Raw genomic sequence first — 21,173 nt, forward strand, 5'->3', positions numbered from 1 at the left:
AAAATGTGTGCGATGAGATACGGATACCAAAAGGTTATGGCAAAACGCGATGAATCTAGGGAAGCCAATGAGGAGCGAGGAGGGGTGATGATGAGGGGAAGGGATTAATGAAAGCCAGGAAATCGACGAACATTCGTGTGAGAGAGAGAGATGGATCGAGGATGAGGGTGGCGTGATGTATTATCGTGTGTGGTATGAACGACGAAAGATGATCAACTGTGAGAGAAGTTCGAAGCCGCCAGTTGTTTTTGGGTGATCGTAAAGTAAAATATAAGGTCGCAAAAGGCTTCCGAGCCTCCAAAACTGCAGTGTTTTCACGTGCAAATCTCGTGTTGTGGTCGCCAGCCTATCGCCCATTTGCTCAGAACCCCATGTTCCTTCCCTTCTTTTTGCTCCCCATGATCATCTTCATCGTCTCCATCTCGTCTCTCCTTCCCCTCAACACAAGCTCACAAGCATGCTTCTTTCTTCTTCAATCGCTCGACCATATGCCACCCTCGCCACCATTCTCATCTCCTTGCAGTCTCCACCTTTCCTTCTCCCGAATCACATCCCCATCCCTACCTTTCCCTTGTACTCTTCTTCCCTCACAGCTTTTCATTCTAGCCAGCTTGCACTTCGTTTCACGCTTGCAGCCTTTACACTCCGAGTCACGCTTTTAGTGAGCATCTCTCCCTCTTTCTCTGTACATTTCTTGCGTAATCCTATCACTTTTGCCAACAGCATCTCCTCCAGATTAGTCCATCTTTGCCTTCCTGTTCGCACACCTCGATCAACTTTGCCGCTCCCTGTTTTGCACGTAACGTCACTTGTTACCCAACCCATCTAGCTCCTGCTCTCCCTTATCTCCCTGTACCCTTCTGGCCTTCTTCGTGAGTGAGCTCTTGCTGCACTTACGGTAGGCCACTTAAGGACGTTAATTTTCTTGCTCCATTTCCTCATCCGAAGCAGGAGACCGCCCAACAAGGACTGTGGACTTCAAGATTTCCAGAGGAAGACGAAAGAGAGCTTCCTTCGTCGACACCCAAACGCAAACCAAAAAAGAGAGGCGAGGTTTACTCTTAACGAAGGCAAAATGCAGGAAACGATCACGTTTCCCACATTGGGCTCGCCCCGCAGATTCGCCTTCCCTCAAGCCTACTGTGACTACAGCGAGAAGTCAAGCGCGGCCTCTACTCCATTCGTTAGCGCACCGTCTAGTCCAGGTAGAATTGGGCATGCAGGTTTCTACTTCAGTGCTCCAGCCAGCCCAAATTTCGTTGACAGGATGAAGGTGGGGGGAGTTGCATCTTACGCAAGCAGGGATTACGCATCTGCGATTCCTTTCTCCTGGGAAGAGAAACCTGGAACTCCAAGAAGCTCCGACGCCAAGGCAAGGGAAGTCGAACCGAGCAGCTCTATCCTGCTGTCCGGCAGTTCGGACTTTGAGTTCAGCGCTCGGTTTTCAGAGCTTGAAGATCTTCCCATGTCTCCCACGCCCATGTCGTCTGCACATGAGCTCTTTCACAATGGGCAGATTCGGCCTCTCAGGCCACCTCCGCGATTCGAGCAACCATTTTCTGCCAGACAGCTTATGAACGAGGAAGTGTTTACCGAAGCACGATCATTCGGACTCAGAAGCCCCGTTAGTTGGAGCAGCTCTGTTTCTGCGGCTCAGTCTCCTCGTTCTCCTCTCAAATCAGCGAGGCATCGAGGGCGATTCAGAGGGACTCTCTGCGGGATCTCCGCTCCCTGCATCGACCAAGAATTTGATCCCTTCACCGCAGCCATGAAGGACATGGCAACGCATGACAGTGGTTCGGGGCATCGACGAACCCGCTCGCTCTCTCCTCTGAGAATTTTCCACTGCGATGAGTATCTATCAAAATCTTCTTCTCATGGAGAGGTCTTGTCTCGTGATTCATCCATCAACGACAAGGAACAGCGAGAGGACTTGCAGAAGCGTTCTTCATTGAAGACCTCAAAAAAGTGGACTCTCAGGGATCTACTTCACAGGAGGAGTACAGGAGAGCGCAAATCCTGCAGCCGGGGAAGCTCAAGGCGGTCGAGTAGCTCGATCGAAGCACCATCTTCTCGCGAGAAACTTTCTTTACGAGGCAGCGGGAGGAGCGAGGCTTCACAGTCTTCGACAGATCTGTCCCCGAAGGATGACAATGGGAAAACAAAGTCCTCTGCAGGGCCATTGAACGGGACAGCCTTAAAGACGAAGGTTGCCCAGAGGCCTACGAAGAGCACATTGTCTCCACACGCGCTACATTACATGATGCAAAGGGCGCACACAGAGGAACTTAGAAAGAAAACATTTCTGCCATACAGGCAGGGTCTTCTAGGATGTCTAGGATTCTCCTGGAGAAGCTGCAGGGCTGTATCAAGCATTTCCAAGACTTTGCAACCCGTGTCTGGTTAAATTCCGCCATGGCAGCTCAATTGGTCAGCCTGAATGTCTCCTTGTTTCTCAAGCTTTGTCAGCTTCATCATCTCCCTGACATGGAAAATCTTTGATAAGCTCTGCTACCCATCCGAAACGGATCGGAGCGGCCTGTGTGAAGTAGCTCGTCTCATGGGCAAGATTTGCAGAGATATGAACTATACAAAACGTCAATGGAAAAGATTTGTGGAGGATGGGTTTGTCGAGAGCTACATCCAAGTATATAAGTCTATGCACTTGGCATCAGGAATGCTCGATTCCGTCGCTTTACAAGCTGCTGCATCGAGAAAGTGGATAACAGATCTGTTAAAGACGGTGATTTGTTGATGATGCATTTATATTTTTGCTACCTGCATCTGGAAGGGGAATGAATATCTCTGCAATCGGATGAAAACAAGGCCATGATTTGTGGTTTAATTAGCCGCATTAGGAACGCTGCTTCTTCACAACTAATGTATGATGATTGAGCAACATGAGTAATGTCCTCCTGTTAACTCTCCTGGTGTTTATAAGAAGTGTCTTACACCTTTGGCTTTACAAATGCTTTAAGAATGGCTGCACTAAAGATGCGTCTCAGCAGAACTACTGAGATAAAATTTCATGGTAGGCTTGATGTTTAATAACGCCAAGCATTTGTTTGTGTAAACAAGACACCCTTTCATGCTGCAACACTCGTTAGGATCCTTGTGATTGCATGGCTTCCAATGAAAGGATTTCTTGGGATTACCAGGCGTTCGGTGACACCCAATGCGTACTCTCTTTTTTTAAAGCCTATTGCCTCTTGTGAAAGGGAAACTATTAGGATTTGTCACTTAAAGCCTATTGCCTCTTGTGAAAGGAAAACAATTAGGAATATATATCTTGTGGGCCTTTGCTTTTGGATCATATATTTTCTTTATTTTAGAACGAGTAGCCTGACCCATCTATGATGCGTAAGAGAACCGCTCTGTTGAGTCTCAAGATGCCTAAATGTCATTAATTCCAATAAATAGAATATCAAAAAAGGCATCGTGTGGGTTGATTGCAGGATATTAAAGGTGAAGCATAGATGCAAAATCTCCACATTAAGAAGATGTGATTTCCACATATGCATGCATTTTGTGTTTTAATTAATGGTAATTTTATATGACATGAATTTTTTATCTACACATCAAGGAGAAGGTGAACACACACACACACACACACATGCACACATACACAGTGACACGGAGTGTGTGAGAGAGAGGCATGAGGGAAAGGGTTGAAATTAGGCAACTAACATCACCAAATTTATTAAGTATGTTATGGTCAAAGCTAACACTATTGGCAAGGCTTGTATGGTGATGAGTGAAAGCATGGATAGGTGGTTCAAAAAGTAGTGTCATTGACATTCCTTTGTCATGTGCTAGTAAGTAGTAATCTAACTTGCTAGTAAGAGAGAATGGAAGGTAGTAACATGCAAGTAAAAAGAATGGGTAGCCGTGAAAATAATGAGTACTGGTCAAAAAAGAGTGGGGAGCCATTATTTATATTTCCTTATTGCACGTTGTGCATTGATCATGGGTCTGTGTGTGTGTGTGCTCATACTGCACGTTGTGGTGCAAGAATAGAGAAATGAAGTAAACTAAAATGCCACATGCAAATACTGAAATATATATGTATCAATGTGTAGGGGGACATAATCTCTTTCTATTTTCACACACACACACACACACACATATGTCGTTGGTCTTGGCATTGAAGTCCCATATGAGCAAGACCTCTCCTAGATACATGCAGCTCTAGATGTCCTCGTGGAGTGCTAAGGAAGGTAAGATATGTCCCTAGAGATTGTCCTAATATAATCCAATGTTTGTGGGGATACATAACATGTTGTAATCCCCTCTCTCCCAACTCGCTTTAGGGATGCACATTGATGAATGAGCAAAGGGTGATAGTGGAAGAAAGGGAGAATCAAGAAACCCCCTCTTCTACCATGTCTATATTAGCCCACCCACGTTCCCAACCCAATCCCATACCCACATTACCCATCCAGCCCCATGTGGGCATCATTTTGTCCTATCAAGATGCGTGCTCTCACTTTTTATTAGCCTTTCCCTCTTGATCTCTATATCTGTAATCTTCATGGAAATGTCACCCTTTTAACCCTTTGGATCATCGGTCATTTCTAATGCACCAATGCACATTATTTTTGCTAATGGGCAAGGAACTATGGGAGATATGCTCATTTTAGGGAGAACTACAAGGTGCTCTAGGATTTACCCATACAAAGTAGAAGGGAGGAACTATGGGAGATATGCATTGCAGCTTTGGATGGCGGTGCATTTGGAAGCAAGTGACAAAGCATACAGACCATTACTCTCTCCAACCTGCACATCATTCATGAAGATCATAGGAGAGGCGATGGCTAAGGGTGCTTCAAGACATTTGTGCCATCCCTTGTTAGCCATTCTGAGCTGACTGTCTCATCAAACTCATGTGAAAAGATAGGTTCCGGCACATATGGATTTGTCTACAAAGTATGACTCATAGGTGCTCTAGGATTATTATAGCATATGTGCTATGCTGGAATGCGATATAAGGGTGACATAGGGGATCGTACATGAGAGGCAAGGAAGGAGGGACAAATGCAAATTTGGCATCCTATGCTTATTCATGTTATTGTAGCAACTCTAGAAGAGCCCTTGTGGACTATCACACCATATTTTAACGGCAGTAGCATGATGCACTTCATGAGAACTTTACCATATGAGCAAGGCAGGTTTAGGCACTATGTTGACATAGTCCTAAAAAGAGACAAAGAAACAAAGGCAAGGGCACAAGGAACATTGGAAGATGTATGCACAAGGTAGAAAATAGAAAAATTAACTACTTTAGTTCAAATGTACACCACATTATACATCATTGTTGGATTAGCAAGGTTACATAAGGGTCAATGGATTCATACAGACTTACATCCTGGTAGCATTCTGTTAGATTTCATAGCAAATCGTGCATGTCGAGTTGGCATAATTGATTGGGGGATGGCACTAGTCTCTTCAGAGACTAGAAAAGATTTTAAGGATATGAAGAAGACATCTCTAGAAACTCTGACCAGAAATTACACAAAGTAAGCATAAGAAAGAGCAAGAGCATGCACTAAAGAAGTGGCTTGCACCTGAGCTTCAATGTTTTTCTAGGAGAGGCTATACAGTTTTAAGAAGATGCAGTTGGGTATTTGAGCTGTCTCGCCATGATAGTGCACTATGAAAGCATATTTAAAAACATGCCTTTGGAAAGATGATGACTGAGAGTTCTACAGAGAGAATAGCACTTATGGATACCTATAGTATCCTACCAACATTTGGATGTAATGCAAGTCTAACAATGCGACCCCTTGATGAGATGAATGTTGCTTTAAAGCTAGCAACATAGAAACTATGCTCTCTTACAAAAATATCTTGTTGTTGTACTCATGTGGTGGACTTGTATTCATTTTGCATTCATAAACTTGCCCTTTTGAATTTTTATGGCATAGACTGTGTCATTGCCTCTTCGGAGTTCCATGTGCCTTTCTTCTTCTTGAAGAGCAATAATAAGACCTTCAAGAGTAGGATTAGGAAGATTTTTCAAAGTGGTAACAACATGATCATAATCTTCAGGCATACTTTTGAGCAACACTGCCATGGCATCATCTGTAGTGATTGGAGAGTTGATAGAAGCAAGTTGAGTCATGAGAGTCCACATATGATTGACATGGGCAGCCAAAGGAGTGCCACTAGCCATCTTCAATTCAAAAAAAGCAATATTAAGTGACAATTTTGAGATGTGAGAGCTAGCACCAAAAATAATGTCACGCTTCTGCCAAGCTTCAGAAGGAGACTCTAAATCAGAGATGCGATGAATATAGTCATCTCCTAAGCTAAGAGCAATGATGCCATAGGCTTTCTCCTCTCTAGCAGGATCTCTTGTCGAGCGTGTTGGAGCTGAGGATTCTCCAGCATTAGAGGTTGTTGAAGAAGAAGTTGAAGCAGGTTTGACAAGCCCCTAGAGGTTTTTCCTCATCAATGCAAACTTAATCTTCATCTACCATGTGTGAAAGCCTTTACCATTGAACTTATCCATATTCAAGAAGGTAGCCATGAGACGGTCTAACCCAAAATGGGTAGTGTCTTCTCTCTTACAAGGCTAGAAAGAGTTGAAGAGCTTCAAAGTACAAGCATTTAGAGTAGCAAAGACTTGTAACCAAATTCCATACTACAAATCATAATGGAAATGATGCTTCCACTTGCATGCTTCATAGAGGTGGCTAAATGAAAGTATTCCAAGCAAATCCAGGTATAGCAACTCAAAGGAAAGCTGTAGCCATAGTTGTACTGATGCTATTCAACACTTTAAAACATCAGAAATGCTAAAGTAGCATCTAATGTAGCATCAAACTACAACATTGTCAAAACTATCCAAAACAGAGACCTGAACTTGGAGGGTGCAATTCTCACAGATCATAGCTCTATTCAAGGGGATTTTTATGCAGGAAGAAGGGCCTTATACCAGAGAAGGGCTACCAGCAAGGAGGGGCACAATGTTGCACCAGGTTGCCATAGCAAAGATTGAGAAGAATGACTGGTTTTCTCCTCCATCTCTTGTTCAAACGAGCTCAGATTTCAACAGTAGCTTGCCTCAGTGTTGTCCAGCATGGGCTCAGAGGAATTTTCAGATAGGTAAGTACAGAGGCAGCATTGCATGAAAGTTCGTCAAGGAGTGTGAGTGTTGGTGTTGCACGTACATTCAAAATTTCTCTGAATGCTTGCAGCTAGAAGTTTGCTCTACGTGAGGAGTTTGTAGCTCAAAGGGTTTGGGCAATGGTCACTTGAATGCAGAGAACAGAGCTCTCAAAGATTTGGGGAAGAAGGAGGAAAATGGAGAAGATGAAGAAGTTTTGAGAAACTAGTAGTTTTATGCTAGAGATATCATCTAATGCTAGACTAGGCTAGATCTAGAACCTAAAGCTCTGATACCATTTGTAGAATCCCGTAGGATAGAATAGATGCATCTTGCAAGAGGTGTGAGAGCATAATGAAAGAAAGGTGATAGTTCTCTATTATGATTGTGAGAGAGAGGACTCTCTCTTATAGAAAGGGGGAGAAGGTAATACCTTCCCTACATAAGTGGCAATCAGCCCCTACATAAGTGGGAATCAATCCCTACATCAGTGGGATTGCCTTTGTCTTACATCATCACTTAGGTCACACACTAGACACATCATAGCACTTGATGTGCCTTTACAACACACACATGTGACTCCCTTAGATGCACACATGCACCATAGAGCAAGCCTTTGATCATACTTACCCCAACAGTATTATACTTCTTATCTTTATAAAATCATGTGCACTTCAAGTCCATTGCAAATCAAGTATAACACATCTTCCAAGAGAAGAAATAGTTTAATTGCTTTTCATACAAATCGGTTATGTTGGGGTAAGTATGATCAAGGGCTTGCTCTATGGTGCATGTGTGCATCTAGGGGAGTCACATGTGTGTTTGTGTGTGTTGTAAAGGCACATCAAGTGCTATGATGTGTCTAGTGTGTGACCTAAGTGATGATGTAAGACAAAGGCAATCCCACTGATGTAGGGATTGATTCCCACTTATGTAGGGGCTGATTGCCACTTATGTAGGGAAGGTATTACCTTCTCCCCCTTTCTATAAGAGAGAGTCCTCTCTCTCACAATCATAATAGAGAACTATCATCTTTCTTTCATTGTGCTCTCACACCTCTTGCAAGATGCATCTCTTCTATCCTACGGGATTCTACATATACTATTTTTTCAGCATGTATTTAGAGAAAAGAAATTATGTTCTATTTTATGCTCAACTAATAAAGACATAATTTTTGAAATAGGTACTTATCATGGGAAGAAAGAAGAAAGTTCAAGATTTTGAGAAAAATACAAAAATGACATCTTTCTTATCACCTTCTACATCATTGGGCACTAATATAAACATGTCTACAACATCACACCAAAGAATTTACTCTCAAGTTCATCATCCATGAATTATGCAGCAAATTATGGGACTCTTGAACATGCTTAGGCACAATGCATCATGCTAGAAATCAATGTTCTAGATCACTACCTAATGATGATAGTTTTAATAGGGATTTGAGTTTTTAAGTCTAGGAAGCAAGGAAGACAGGCTCACAAAATTGTAATTAAGGGAGTGCAATTGAAATCAAAAATTCATCAGCCAACAAATCATTGACAAATAATGAGGTAGTGGATTTAACTCGATTGGAAAGTGGAAAAATGTCAGTAACAATATCATCACTGTCAACACCAACTGAAGAAGCCATTGAGAATGCATCACAAAATTGCAACTCTTCAAGTAAGCAAAAGAGAAAGAGAGCTTGAGATATTCGTAGGAATTTTCAAGAAGACTAGGTAGCCAAATATCCTTGGTTAGACATAGAACAAGTGCATCGAAGGATATTTATATCAATGAATATGTCAAGGCAGTAAAACTCACTAATTTGAGTATAACGACAACATATGATAAGAAGTCAAGTGAGACCAAAGGTTATAATCTTAACATCTCAAATTATTCTGATTGGGTCAAAGGTCCCTCCATTAGCTAATTTGATTATCATACCTATAGTCTCAAATCTGGATTTACCCCACTTCTCCCAGCATCTCTTGGTAATTACACTTACGTCTACTCCCCCATCTAAGATAGCTCAAGGTAATTACAATTACGCCTACTCCCCCATCTAAAATAGCATTGGCACTCTGCCCGTTCACAAGTTATTGGAAGCATGCATCCGTGTCTTCACTCTCAAAGTATTGGCCCATTCTATTAAATGGAACTTTTGGGAAGTCCTAGCCATCGAGATGTGGTGGTTTTGGGTTTGAGGGTTCTTGGGACACTATTTTCCCATTCATCCAATCCATAAGGTCTCTCCATAGGGTTTGATTACCTCTTAGTAGAGCCGTTATGGGCATCTTCACTTTCATGGAAAGGAAAGAGGCTAGGTCAGCAATGTCTTGAGGTCCATCAGAGGTTGTCAGCCTATTGATACTAGCTCTTTAAAGCCATAGAAGGATTGGTCATCTCTTCCTTCAAGCTTGGAATTGTGGGATCCTCTTCAAACATACATTGCATTAGCATAGGTCCTTTAGAAGGAGGTTGTGTTGCTATCTCCTCCTCTACCCTCTCAGGCAATTCAAGTTCCTTCGTATTTTAGGGGAGTCCTTGAAAACTCAAATATATTGTATTTGCCCTGTTGCTTGGCTTGAGTTGTTAGTCCTTTCCCCATCAGTCTACAGATGAGTTATTACAGAAGCAGTGGGTACAAAAGGGAGAAAGATTTTGAAGAATGTGGATACAAGATGGATATCTTTGGTTTAGCCAATGAAAAGATTATGGGATGAATACAAGACTTTGGTCTATTTAATGCAAATGGAGCTAGAAGAAGAGGTTGAAAAGGAAGATATTTTGTATCATAAATTGACCAGCATAGATTCAATATTGGGATTGTGTGTAATTATTCCACTTTTAGAGAAAATGAATATGTTGAGTAAAATGGCTTTAGGAATAATTGTTCACATGTGGAAAGGGCAATTCTTGTTAAATGGGAGTTCACACCACATATGTAGAAACATTCTATGTAAAAGACTTTGGAAATGCAATCAATCCTCCAATGTGCCTTTATGAGATTTTCACTTCGGTAATATCCACTTTGGAATGAAAATTTTATCTTTGTGCATCTACTTGTGCTCTATCTTTTAGTAATGTAGATGGATGGTTGTGCCTCCTATGTGTAAAAAAGCAAATGGATGGTTTGTAAGCACTTTCTAGGGGTCCACTTGTACATATAAATGGTTATTTAGTCCTTTAGTGGTCCAAAAGTTCTATTAAGTGGTTCTATAGTACTATTTAATGGTGCTGAAGTACTAATAAGTGGTCTAGAAGTACTATAAAGTGGTACAAAAGTACTATTAAGTACTGTTAAATGGTGCTGAAGTACTAATAAGTGGTCTAGAAGTACAATTAAGTGGTACAAAAGTACTTGTAAGTGGTCCTAAAGTGCTATTTAATATTCTTTTTTTCAGTGCCAAAAAAGTACTTTTAAGTGGTCCTAAAGCACTATTCAGTGTTCCTGAACCAATATTAAGTGATTTTGCAATACTTATAAATAATTCTAAAGTACTATTAGGTGGTCGAGAAGTACTATTTAGTGCTTCTAAGTGGTCTAGAAGTACTACAAAGTGCTTCTATGTGGTCCAAACGTATTGTTAAGTGGTACTGATTCACTATTAAATGGTCATGAAGAGCTCTTAAGTATACTCCATTTTGGAATGACATTTTTTTATCTTTCTGCATATACTTGTGCTCTATCTTTTAGTAATAAAAGGGTAGTTCTTATTGTAATAAAGTGCATTATTAAGCATTTTTATGTTCTAATACATTATTCGGTTAATTTATATACGGCCATGACAATGAAATAAAGTCTAGGTGCCAGAAACTATAGCAGAGATATGAGAGATTGATAGGGTGCTGCCGGCTTTCATGGCACCTCCAAAATTTCAAGAAGATTATTGGAAGGAAAAGCCAGCGCTTATCCTAGATCTTAACAATTTTCTATTGCTCACTTTTGACCCTAGAAGGGACCATTCCCTCCCTGATTGGAGCTTAGACGTTTTATAGTGTATTAGTGATGATGGGGTGAAGCACTTTCTGCGAAAAGATGTGGAGTAGTTTTTCTTTGTGTTAAGTCCATATGTGAATGTGTTTATTTGGAGCACTGCAACGCTTTCCAATCAAGAACACAAGTTGAAAATATGCTTTGCAATGACAAAAGGGCTGTTGGTTGGGTGGATGGCACAAGAGAGTTGCTTTGTGGCAAATTTTAAATTTCCAAATGGGAAACCCGTATTTTTTAAGCATATCAGGAAATTTTGGAAGATTTATCCATAGTTCGATGGTACAAACACCTTATTGGTAGATGACTCTGGGTACAAGTGCTGCAAGAATCTCCCAGGTACATATGTGATAGTCCCAAGGATGAAGGATCAATCTCCCAAAGAGATAAGAAGTTTCTTGACATGTGACCTCAGGCCATGGATGTAGAAGTAGTTGAAAGTAGGTTATCAGGTGGAATGGGCATCGCATGTGCATATTGTCCCATGAAGTCCGAATTGTTTCTACTGCATGTAATTGAATGATTGTTTCAAAAATATCATTTGCACATGTGAAACACAACAGCAAGTGTATCGATCATTCAATTTGCGCACAAAGAAGGGCTTCAGGACCTCAAAGCATTTTTGAGAAATCTTGATCTGTGGGTAGCAAGGCTTGAATCTTTTGAAGAACTCCACCTATCACAAAATAAAAATCAATTAATAGCATCTATGGACCAATAAGAACCACTTAATAGTACCTCATAACTATGTAATAGTACTACAAACCACTTAATAGTACTTTGGAACACATAGAAGCACTTAATACTACTTTTGGCTTATTTAATAGTATTCCAGAAGCAGTTAATAGTGCTTCAGGACCACTTAATAGTACTTTTGGACTATCAAGCTTGCGTATCCAATTCAAGCCTTATAGTTTATGGTCAAATCTTAAACATCAACAATGATTTTGTGCTTTGATTTTGCATTTCTAATTTCACACAAGAAGTAGGTTCTCCTTTGCTCTCTCTTTCAAAAAGATTTGGTCCAATTTGGGAAAAGAGAATTTTGGATACTTGAACATCATTTGTAGTCTAGTTTCCATGTTGATCTCATTCAATTTCTCATGTTAAACACATCCAATGGAATGAGATCCACATGAAAAGTGGATTACAAACAATGTTACATGTCCATTCAAATGAGCAAATCCTTTTAGAGAATGATGATATCTTTGGCCTGCTGAAAATCCCATGATTGCTTCTTTCATCATCTATAAAGGACGAACAAAAGGGTTAAGAAATGACCACTAATAGTACTTCTAGACCACCTAATAGTAGTTAATAACTATTTAATTTAGTACTACAAAACCATTTAATAGTGCTTCAAGTCTACTTAAGAACTTCAAGATCACTTAATAGTGCTTCAAGACCACTTAGAAGCACTAATTTGTACCTCTGGACCACTTAATAATGGTTTAGGACAACTGAATAGTGCTTCAAAACCACTTAGTAGTAATTTTGTAGCACTTACCAGTATTGCAGTCAGGGATGTTTTTATAGAAGGTATAGAAATATAGTATTATGATATATTGGAAAATTTTTTCATAAATTATTTTTAAAAGTTTCAAAGCATTAGCGAATTATATCTCAACCTCACAGCTAGATGTACAAACTGTTCTCTTTAAAATCATCCCATCCATTTGTAACATCAATAGCTTCTTTTCATGTCATAGTTAGCTAGGGCTCACCAAGTAGATAACTCTACAATAGTCAATCCTGCAAGTTTGGTCTCTAGGGTTGGGTTAAAGATAGGGTATTTCAAGTAGGACTGTGTAATTACCTCATATACATGTACTTTTGCAATGGGTGCCACACCTCATGTACTAAGTGATCCGATAAGCATCTGGATTAATGCCCAAGACCAGAAGCATCATTGTTACATCACCTTGGAATGAGCTCAAGTATTTGCTACTATTCTGCAATCACCCCCTCCAATCCTAAGTTGGATTTCTCTCTTACAGTCTCTCCCCTCCTTTCCACTCTAGCCTGGCTTTCCTTACAAAGGATATCAGAGTTCTTTCTTGAGGCAAGTTTCCTACTCTTTTTCTATCTACAAATCTTAAAGAGAAGTAGGAGTTCTACCAACATTTGTAGCATCCTAGCTACTCTATCCCTAAATTCTTATCCATTCTACTTTACACCTTGGTTTAGTTTTAAGCTATTCATTCCCTTTAGTTTCACAACCTCTCTTCAAAGCATGTAGTGTGCATTGGAGAATCTTGTAGCTCTAAAGCTTTTTGCATGCTCTAGGCTTGCCAAATGGTATGATAGCAATACTTTTGGATAGGAAGGGACTGCCCTTTTCTCCCTTCTCTACATGTCAAAAACTCCCTACAGTTTATTATGGGTCTCATCCTTGCTTCATTGCATCTACCTTTGCTTTCTTATGTTTGTCCATTTGAATTAAAAAAAGATCATTACACCCTTTCTGGCACATGTATGTCCACAAAGTTTTAAGACAAGATAATGCGACATACCTACTTTACCATCATTTTGTTTTCCCCTTCCCGCTCTCTTCTTAGAGAACTTATCTGCCAATTTCTGAATGGTCTCCACTTCAGCATCAAGGTTGGATTTGACATCAATTTGTATTTTGAAATCAGTGTCCACACCGGCTTCTTCTATGTCATCCAAATGGGTAGTCTCCTTCTTAGCAAGCTTCCCCTCTATCTCCTTGGTAACACTCTCTGTTGCATTCTCTATGGCATGCCCACCATCTCCTGTCGCATCATCCAAAAGAGCAGTCTCCTCCTCAGAAATCTTCTCTTCTTCCTTCTTGGTAACACTCTCTATTGCATTCTCTACCGCCTGGCCACCCACTCCACTCTCTTCTTGTACATCAAATGAAAATTCATCTGCAAGCTTGTCTCCCAAATGATAGTGATAAGCAAACATTGATGGTTTGGCAGACACCTAGCTACAGGCAAGCTCTGGGATTCTTTGGCTGTAACCAAGCTTCACACATATAGATGTGGTTGTACTTGCACTAGCGATGCACAAAGGGTGGTATTGGTATCTACAAGCAAGCATGTAGACACCAATTACATCCTCACCCTCAAAAGGTAAGACACAAGCCACACATTCTCCATTGAAATTAATGTTGTTGAGTCCATCTGGATCATGGGGTGTGGGTTGTATATAGGATGTCTCACCAAGCTTGACCTATTGCAGCAATGCCTCTGTAAAATAGACATTGTCTCTTTGCATCTACAATTGTGGTCTTAGTAGCTTCATATCTTTCTACATGGGCATATTCAATGGAAGAAATGGTCAGAGAGAAGGAACATATAAATGGTTTCACTATCCACATAGTATTGAGAAAATTAATCAAAGTGTTGATGAGACCTCCATAGTTCTTTGAATTATTTTCAAAGTATTTGAAGCACTTTCAAGTACTTTGAAGAACTTACTGTACATTGAAAGAACAATGATGCAATTTCAAGTACTATTGAGTAGCCTCCAGTACTTTAAAGTACTTTTCGGTACATTAAAGTACTTTCCAATACTTTAAAGTACTTTCCAATTCGTTAAAGTACTTTCCAACTATTTAAATGACTTTCAATACTTCTAAGAAGTTTTAAGTACCTCTAAGTGCTATTAAGTATTCCCTTGGGGGATGCACTAATAAGGAATCCTAGGTATCATGTGTGTTCAACGGGTATTAAAAAAACCCCTCAACTAGAACTTTTCTCCCAATAAAACCACCCCTCTTTACTTATGAACTGACAGATTTGTTTCTAAAGTTGAATCTAAAACCCCCTCCTTTTATTGTAAACCTGTTAAATTTTTTCCAAAAGTGGAATTAAAATAGCCCTCCTTTTGAATGCATGTGGTACACTAAAATTTTGGGAGGTGAACCCCTGAGAGTATTCCTAAGAACTTTTAAGTCCTTTTAAGTTCTTTTGAGCTTGAGAATGTTTTAAAGTTCTATAAAGTACTCAAGAAAACTTTTGACTACTGTGAAGTACTTAAAAGTACTTAAAGGAGATTAAAAGTACTATAAAATACTTTAAAAGTACTTTAAGTTTTTCTAAGTGCTTCTAAGTACTTTTAACTACTTCAATGCACTTTTAAGCACTTCTAAGCACTTTTAAGTACTTTGAAAGAGTTCTAAAATACTTAAAAGTACTTTTAAGTACTTTGAAAGAGTTCTAAAATACTTAAAAGTACTTTTAAGTACTTTGAAAGAGTTTTAAAATACTTAAAAGTACCTTTAAGTATTTTAAAATTCTTTGAAGTACTTTTAAGTCCTCAAAAGTTTTTAAGTAAGCTTTTATTGGCCCATTGGCCTTCCTCCAATTGCCCAGCTTCCTATTGAGGCCACCTGCTTAGGCCATAATCATCTTCAAGACATTTTTCCCAAAAACTTCCCATGCAATTTGGTGCCCTTCTCAATCATCCTTGGTTGCTTCACGTTTTTTAAATGTGAAGCACTTTGAAAACTTAGTGGTGGTGAGCTCATTGTTGGTGGAATCCCTTGGTATACTCTCTAAAAAAGTAGTTGACAATCATCTAAGAACTCAGGGCGAAACATGCTAGGAAAATTTTGCTCTCCTTTATGTGGTTGCTAGTGAACACCATCAACCACTAACTCTCTAGGAGATCAGTGCCACTTATATGTACCGGAAGCTTACCTGACAACCTCAAACCGTACTCTGCATTCAATTCCTTGTTTGTATAGCAAAATCCACTGAGACAAGGATATTCAAATCGCTTCCCACTTCCTAAAAAACCATACAACATAACTAAAAGTCATAATTGATTGTGGACTATTTGCCTTGATTAGAATAACACATAAATAATGAAGGAATAAGACATTTAAACTAATCTTGATAAAAGCACCTTACCTTGCGAAAAAGATTTTGATGCAATGACACTCTTGTTTTGGCATCATCAGGGCATACATTCTTCTTAGCATACTTTCTTGGAGGAGTTTTCATTCTACACAAATGAGGAAGGCATGGTTAGACAAATGAGTATGTGAAGAGAGAGAGAGAGAGACAGAGAGAGAGAGAGAGAGAGAGAGAGAGAGAGAGGGAGGGACCCGAACGCAAGGAGAGATTTTCATGCGAGAAGAACAACTACGCTGAGAGAGAGAGAGAGAGAGAGAGAGAGAGAGAGAGTAGTTGTCACAGTGTGTTTGCATTGAAGTGAGAGAGTGAAGTGGCACATCTAGGATGCCCCACACTACTTGTCATCATATCTTTTTTTGAACTGAGAGGCTGAAGTGGCACGTCTAGGACCTTTCTTATCATATCTTTTTTGAAATTCTAAATATCTTCTCCCCACATTGGAAATTCTAAAAATCTTCCAGCCATGTTGGAAAATGCATCTTTTACACCCCAAAAACCACCATGTGAAAGCCTTCAAAAAAGGAGAAAAGTGGTATCACCTATCCATGCTTTCGCCCTAATGTCTTATACCAACAATATAACAAAAGAACTTTTATAAGCACAACAAACATTTAGATGCAAGAAACATACTGCAACCAAAAATTTCTCTATAGCAGAGTACTTCAAAATATTATATCCAAAAGTAGAGTCACATGTCCAATCATTGAGGATATGCAATATCTACATCAAAGGACTGAGTGATGCCCTATTTGAGGGGGGGTTCCTATCCTTTCCAGAGGTGTTACCTGAGGCCAAAGGCCATTGGTGTGAGAAGCATGGGTGTTGTAAGCTTTGATACAGTGGATCATGCAGAGTGCATATGCAGTGATGTGCAGGTATCATAGGCTGTAATGCAGTGAATCGCATCGTATGAGTGCGACTATGCCAGGTGATGGTCACATCCAAATGAGAGTCCACAATATATAAGGAGAGATAGTCATCATGCACCGGAAAGTCATGAACAATGCCCATATACCAAGGAAACAGAAAGGATGAGAGAATGACCAGGTTGATAGAAGTACACATCACTGGAATAGCAACCACAAGCCACAAGCTCATAGCTCAAGCCCACATTTTAAGACAATGGTTTATGAAGGTCATACTCAATACCTTTTGCTTGACCATCCTACGAGTGAAGGTCAACTTAGTCATAAAGCACTATCTTTGAAGGCAAATGAATGGATTTAGGCTTGGAGAGCAAATACCAAGATGCTTCCACCTAGTATGAAGAGGCCATTGATCTTTGAAGAGATTCCTTATTGGGGTCAGTTACAAATCAATCATCTCTTGGATCCCATGCATAACTTCAAGAATTTGGGGGCTTCTATTTTGGCACATTTGGTTGGTGGCAAAGACACAAGGGGAGTACGACTAGACTTGAAAGTAATGAATAGATGTTTCACTTGTGACACAAAACCCATGATGGTCAGGTTGTTCTCCCAAAAGCACCATGGATCTTTACTAAGAGAAAGGAGGCAATGGTAAAGAAGGATATTGCCTCTTTTTGGAGAATTTACAAAAGATAATAAGCTTAGTCCCATGACTAGCACAAGTCCTTACAAGTATTCTACATGTTTCAAAAATTGATAATAATGCTTGCACACCCTTAGGCATTGCTATAACTTCTTTAACTTGTTTCTTGGTGGGCTCCATTGCATCTCTGTGCTTGCTTAAGAAGCACTTTTGCTCAAACATTATGACAAGTCAAGTGCACTTGCTTGGACACATAGTAGAGGATGTTGCCATTGCAATAAATGTTCATAGTCATTGGATGTTTTTCATTGAATGGTTTCTAAAAACTTTGAGGGATTTGTAAGGAAAAAGAAAGAGCCCATGGCAGAGGGTTGGCTTATGCAAGAGTCACTAGTATATATCACGGAGAGTTTCTTACATCCATGGATCTTGATTTGCCACTCTATTGGTATAGCAATGTTAATTATCATATTGTATCGAAGGTTGCTCAAGGAAAAGGGGTTCAAAAAAATATGGGCAAATTATTGAGGGGGAACATTACGAAGTTTTGTATCTTCAATAGCAATGACATGCAAAAGTGGAATCACCATCAACACATGCAAAACAAAAACATGCAAACCACCAAGACAAGATCATGGGATCCCTAGAGCATGTACTCCTAATAAAATGGAAATCCAAAGTACCATGAACTGATCAACAATCATAAGCAATGGACGGATCAATACTCCCAACATCCACAGACCAGAAGAAGCGCCTCACCACCCTAACTATATGTGATCGATAAGAAGTAGCACTAGTACTCAAATGATGCCTGCACCACTCAACTACCTGTTGTGCATCCCTAAATCGATCAACACCATACCTGGTGGTGTCATAAAGCATGCTTCACACATGCACCTACACCATCATGTTCTCCCTTCCCATGCGTAGTCTCGAAGTAGCTCCAAATCACTTGGATGCTAATGTCATGGTGCCATCTATAGAACCAAAAAAACTATCTATAGCAGATTTGAACTCTGCACCACATCCATCAGACCAAATCCAACGCTACTGCCATGTGACTCCCTAGTCTCTCAAGAAACTGTCTCACAAAGAGTGAAAGCAATGATGTGCAAAGTGTGCATCATGCAAACGGTCATCACTAATGTAGAAGTGATACTCTCTGATAATCACTCATGAATCAGGGGTGCTATCAACCCCATCCAATTGTGCCTATGCATGACGGGAGACGAGCATTTTTCGAGCAAAATCTTCTGAGCATCCGAGCGAAGGAGAAAGAAAGCTTCCAACTATGCAAAAATATGGCAAAAATGGATCAGAAGAAAACATAGTTTCACTTAGAAATATGCAAAGTATTATAGCAATGCCTATTTTATACAAAAATCTTTACGTGAATCTTTAGGAATGGTGAGAACATAATGGGATAGCTTTTGATGAAACCCACATGTAGAGTAGGCTTCTCTATGAAAATTCCCTTATGATCCTTCTTATAACTGCTACTTAATAGGGGGTGACATTGAAAAACCTCTCTCAACCTATCTTCATGAAAGGGTTTCTTCAAAGAAAACTCATTAAAGCAAGCCATCCATATAGTTTCGCCCAGTGAAACCCCTTTGAAGTAGATCTTCCAAGGTAGTTTCGCTGGTGAAACTACCTTTGATAGCACTTTTAAAAGTGACGTAACTTTCACATCCAATGTCCAAATATAGTCATTCAACCACTCAAATTGATTGGAACACCCCATTTGAACACATTTATGGGGTTATATTTTGGAAAATCTTGCATATATAGTATTAAATATTACATATATTTTATGAGAGTGATATATAAGACCAAGTTAATACTTATTTATAGTAATTTAAACTTCTTTAGAAACATGTCCATATATATCTTGTTATTTATGCTATAAAAACACTAGAAAGATATTGCCATATGATATAAATGTGTTCATAAGTAATTAAATATGTATAGTATTATTACATCAAGAGTGATTATGAGAAATGTTTCTTAAAGGAATTATTTTCCAACACATTTTTAAGGCAATAACAGGGGTACAAAGGGATGTCTCTATAAAAATAAGAAAATCATGTTGTGTAGAAATGAATGAGTGACTAGTCTGTATATTTTTATGAGATAAAGGGATCTACTTCTAGTGAAAATAAAAGTGTAAAAACCATGTTTCCTAAAGAAATACTTTTTTTTTAAATCTCTTGAAAAACACACTCGGATAAACGTGCTCATAGGTTTTTGCTCGTAAAATTGATGCATCCTGACGGGGGGTAGCTAATGCGCACGAATATAGCAACCTACATAAAAGACAACTATTTTTTTAACATGTACAATGTTAACATGCATGTACACACTTGGTTAGCAAGTCCTTACACCTAAAACCTCACTAATTCATCTACATTACTATACACACTAACATTTAAACACCAATAGGGGAGATCACAAACAAAAAAAATGTTACCTGCTCAAAAAAATAATACTCAGACTGAAGAAAGCATGCCCCATGCTCGATGTAAACGTCACGTGAGACCCTCTTTATCAATGCCTTCTTGAAAATTGGTGATGCCCTACAATGCTCCTCCCAAAACTGCTCTATGAAATCCTTATTGCTCTCATCGAGCAAATGATCACTTTGAGGTGCATGACCACTAGAATCCCATAGAGCATCAACATCATTGTGGCATCCAAACTCTCCCTCCTGATCATGCCCACTCTCAGTGTACGTGGTGGAATGTGGAGTAAGCGAGATGTAGCATGAACATGACCTACCATGCGAGGTCAAGTAATAGCACGACGTGCTTGCAAGTTATCTACAATGTTCCTCTTCTTGATAGATGCATAAGAATGACGAACACTACTAAGGACCTCACTACATGTTGTCTTGTCTCTACATGCACCAATCCCAGCAAGCTTTCTACACTCTACCAACTTAGGATGATCAATCAAGCAAGTGAGAAGAGTAGACTGAGAAGCAGGAGTAAGATCAACAAAGAAAGACTCTACAATCCTATTGACACGATGATGAATGGTTGTCATTGGTAAGACATGTGCTCTCGATCCATCACTAATGTGAGGTGGGCGAAGGGGATCAAATAGCATGAGTGGTGGAGGAGGAGGAGATGGGGGAGGAGGGGGGCAAGACGAGGGGGTTTGGCTCATTGGTAGCATGGATTCTAGCTTTCGATGCTCTCTTTTGCTCATGAGCCTTCCTCTTTCGCTCTTCCTCTGCAACATCAACGACAAGGGATCTCCTTTTCTTATTGGCTCTATTAGCTCTACAACTTTGAGAACCCACTCTCAATGAAGCTAGGAATTGGTAGGGGAAGGCAATAAGGGCAAGGCTTCAAAGTAGAAGGAGGTGTGAAGATTATGGAGAGAAAATAAGAGCAAGGCTTCAAACTAAGAAGGTAGAAGGAGGTGTCAATCTTAGGCAATAAGGGCAAGGCTTCAAACTAAGAATGAATGAAATGACCCTAAACAATGTGCCCTCTTATAGGAAAGTTAGACACCCCTACTTAGATTTGATTGAATTACATTTGGTTTGATTAGATTTGATTTTGATTAGATCAAATTTGATTTATTCTTGTAATATCAATGAAATAAGTGGTTGTCCTAATTTGACATAATCTAGTAATTTGAATGGATTGAATGGTTCCCTTAATTTTTGATGATTTGA

General features: G+C 39.7%; 1 protein-coding gene across 1 annotated transcript; it reads left to right on the forward strand.

The window, feature by feature from the left end:
• Positions 1–316: 316 nt before the first annotated feature.
• On the forward strand, positions 317–3,183 carry LOC147881059 (uncharacterized). The gene has a single exon (XM_087370290.1). The coding sequence runs from the start codon at positions 1,076–1,078 to the stop codon at positions 2,405–2,407; it is 1,332 nt and encodes a 443-aa protein (XP_087226416.1). The 5' UTR covers positions 317–1,075; the 3' UTR covers positions 2,408–3,183.
• Positions 3,184–21,173: the final 17,990 nt, after the last annotated feature.

This window comes from Dipteris shenzhenensis, chromosome 31 (assembly GCF_047967505.1).
Source record: "Dipteris shenzhenensis isolate YYH24624 ecotype China chromosome 31, Dip_SZ_1.0, whole genome shotgun sequence".
In the NCBI taxonomy this organism is placed as follows: domain Eukaryota; kingdom Viridiplantae; phylum Streptophyta; class Polypodiopsida; order Gleicheniales; family Dipteridaceae; genus Dipteris; species Dipteris shenzhenensis.

What these genes read in the sequence shown, in the direction of transcription:
- LOC147881059 (XM_087370290.1), top strand. Translation starts at nt 1,076, where the DNA reads ATGCAGGAAACGATCACGTTTCCCACATTGGGCTCGCCCCGCAGATTC.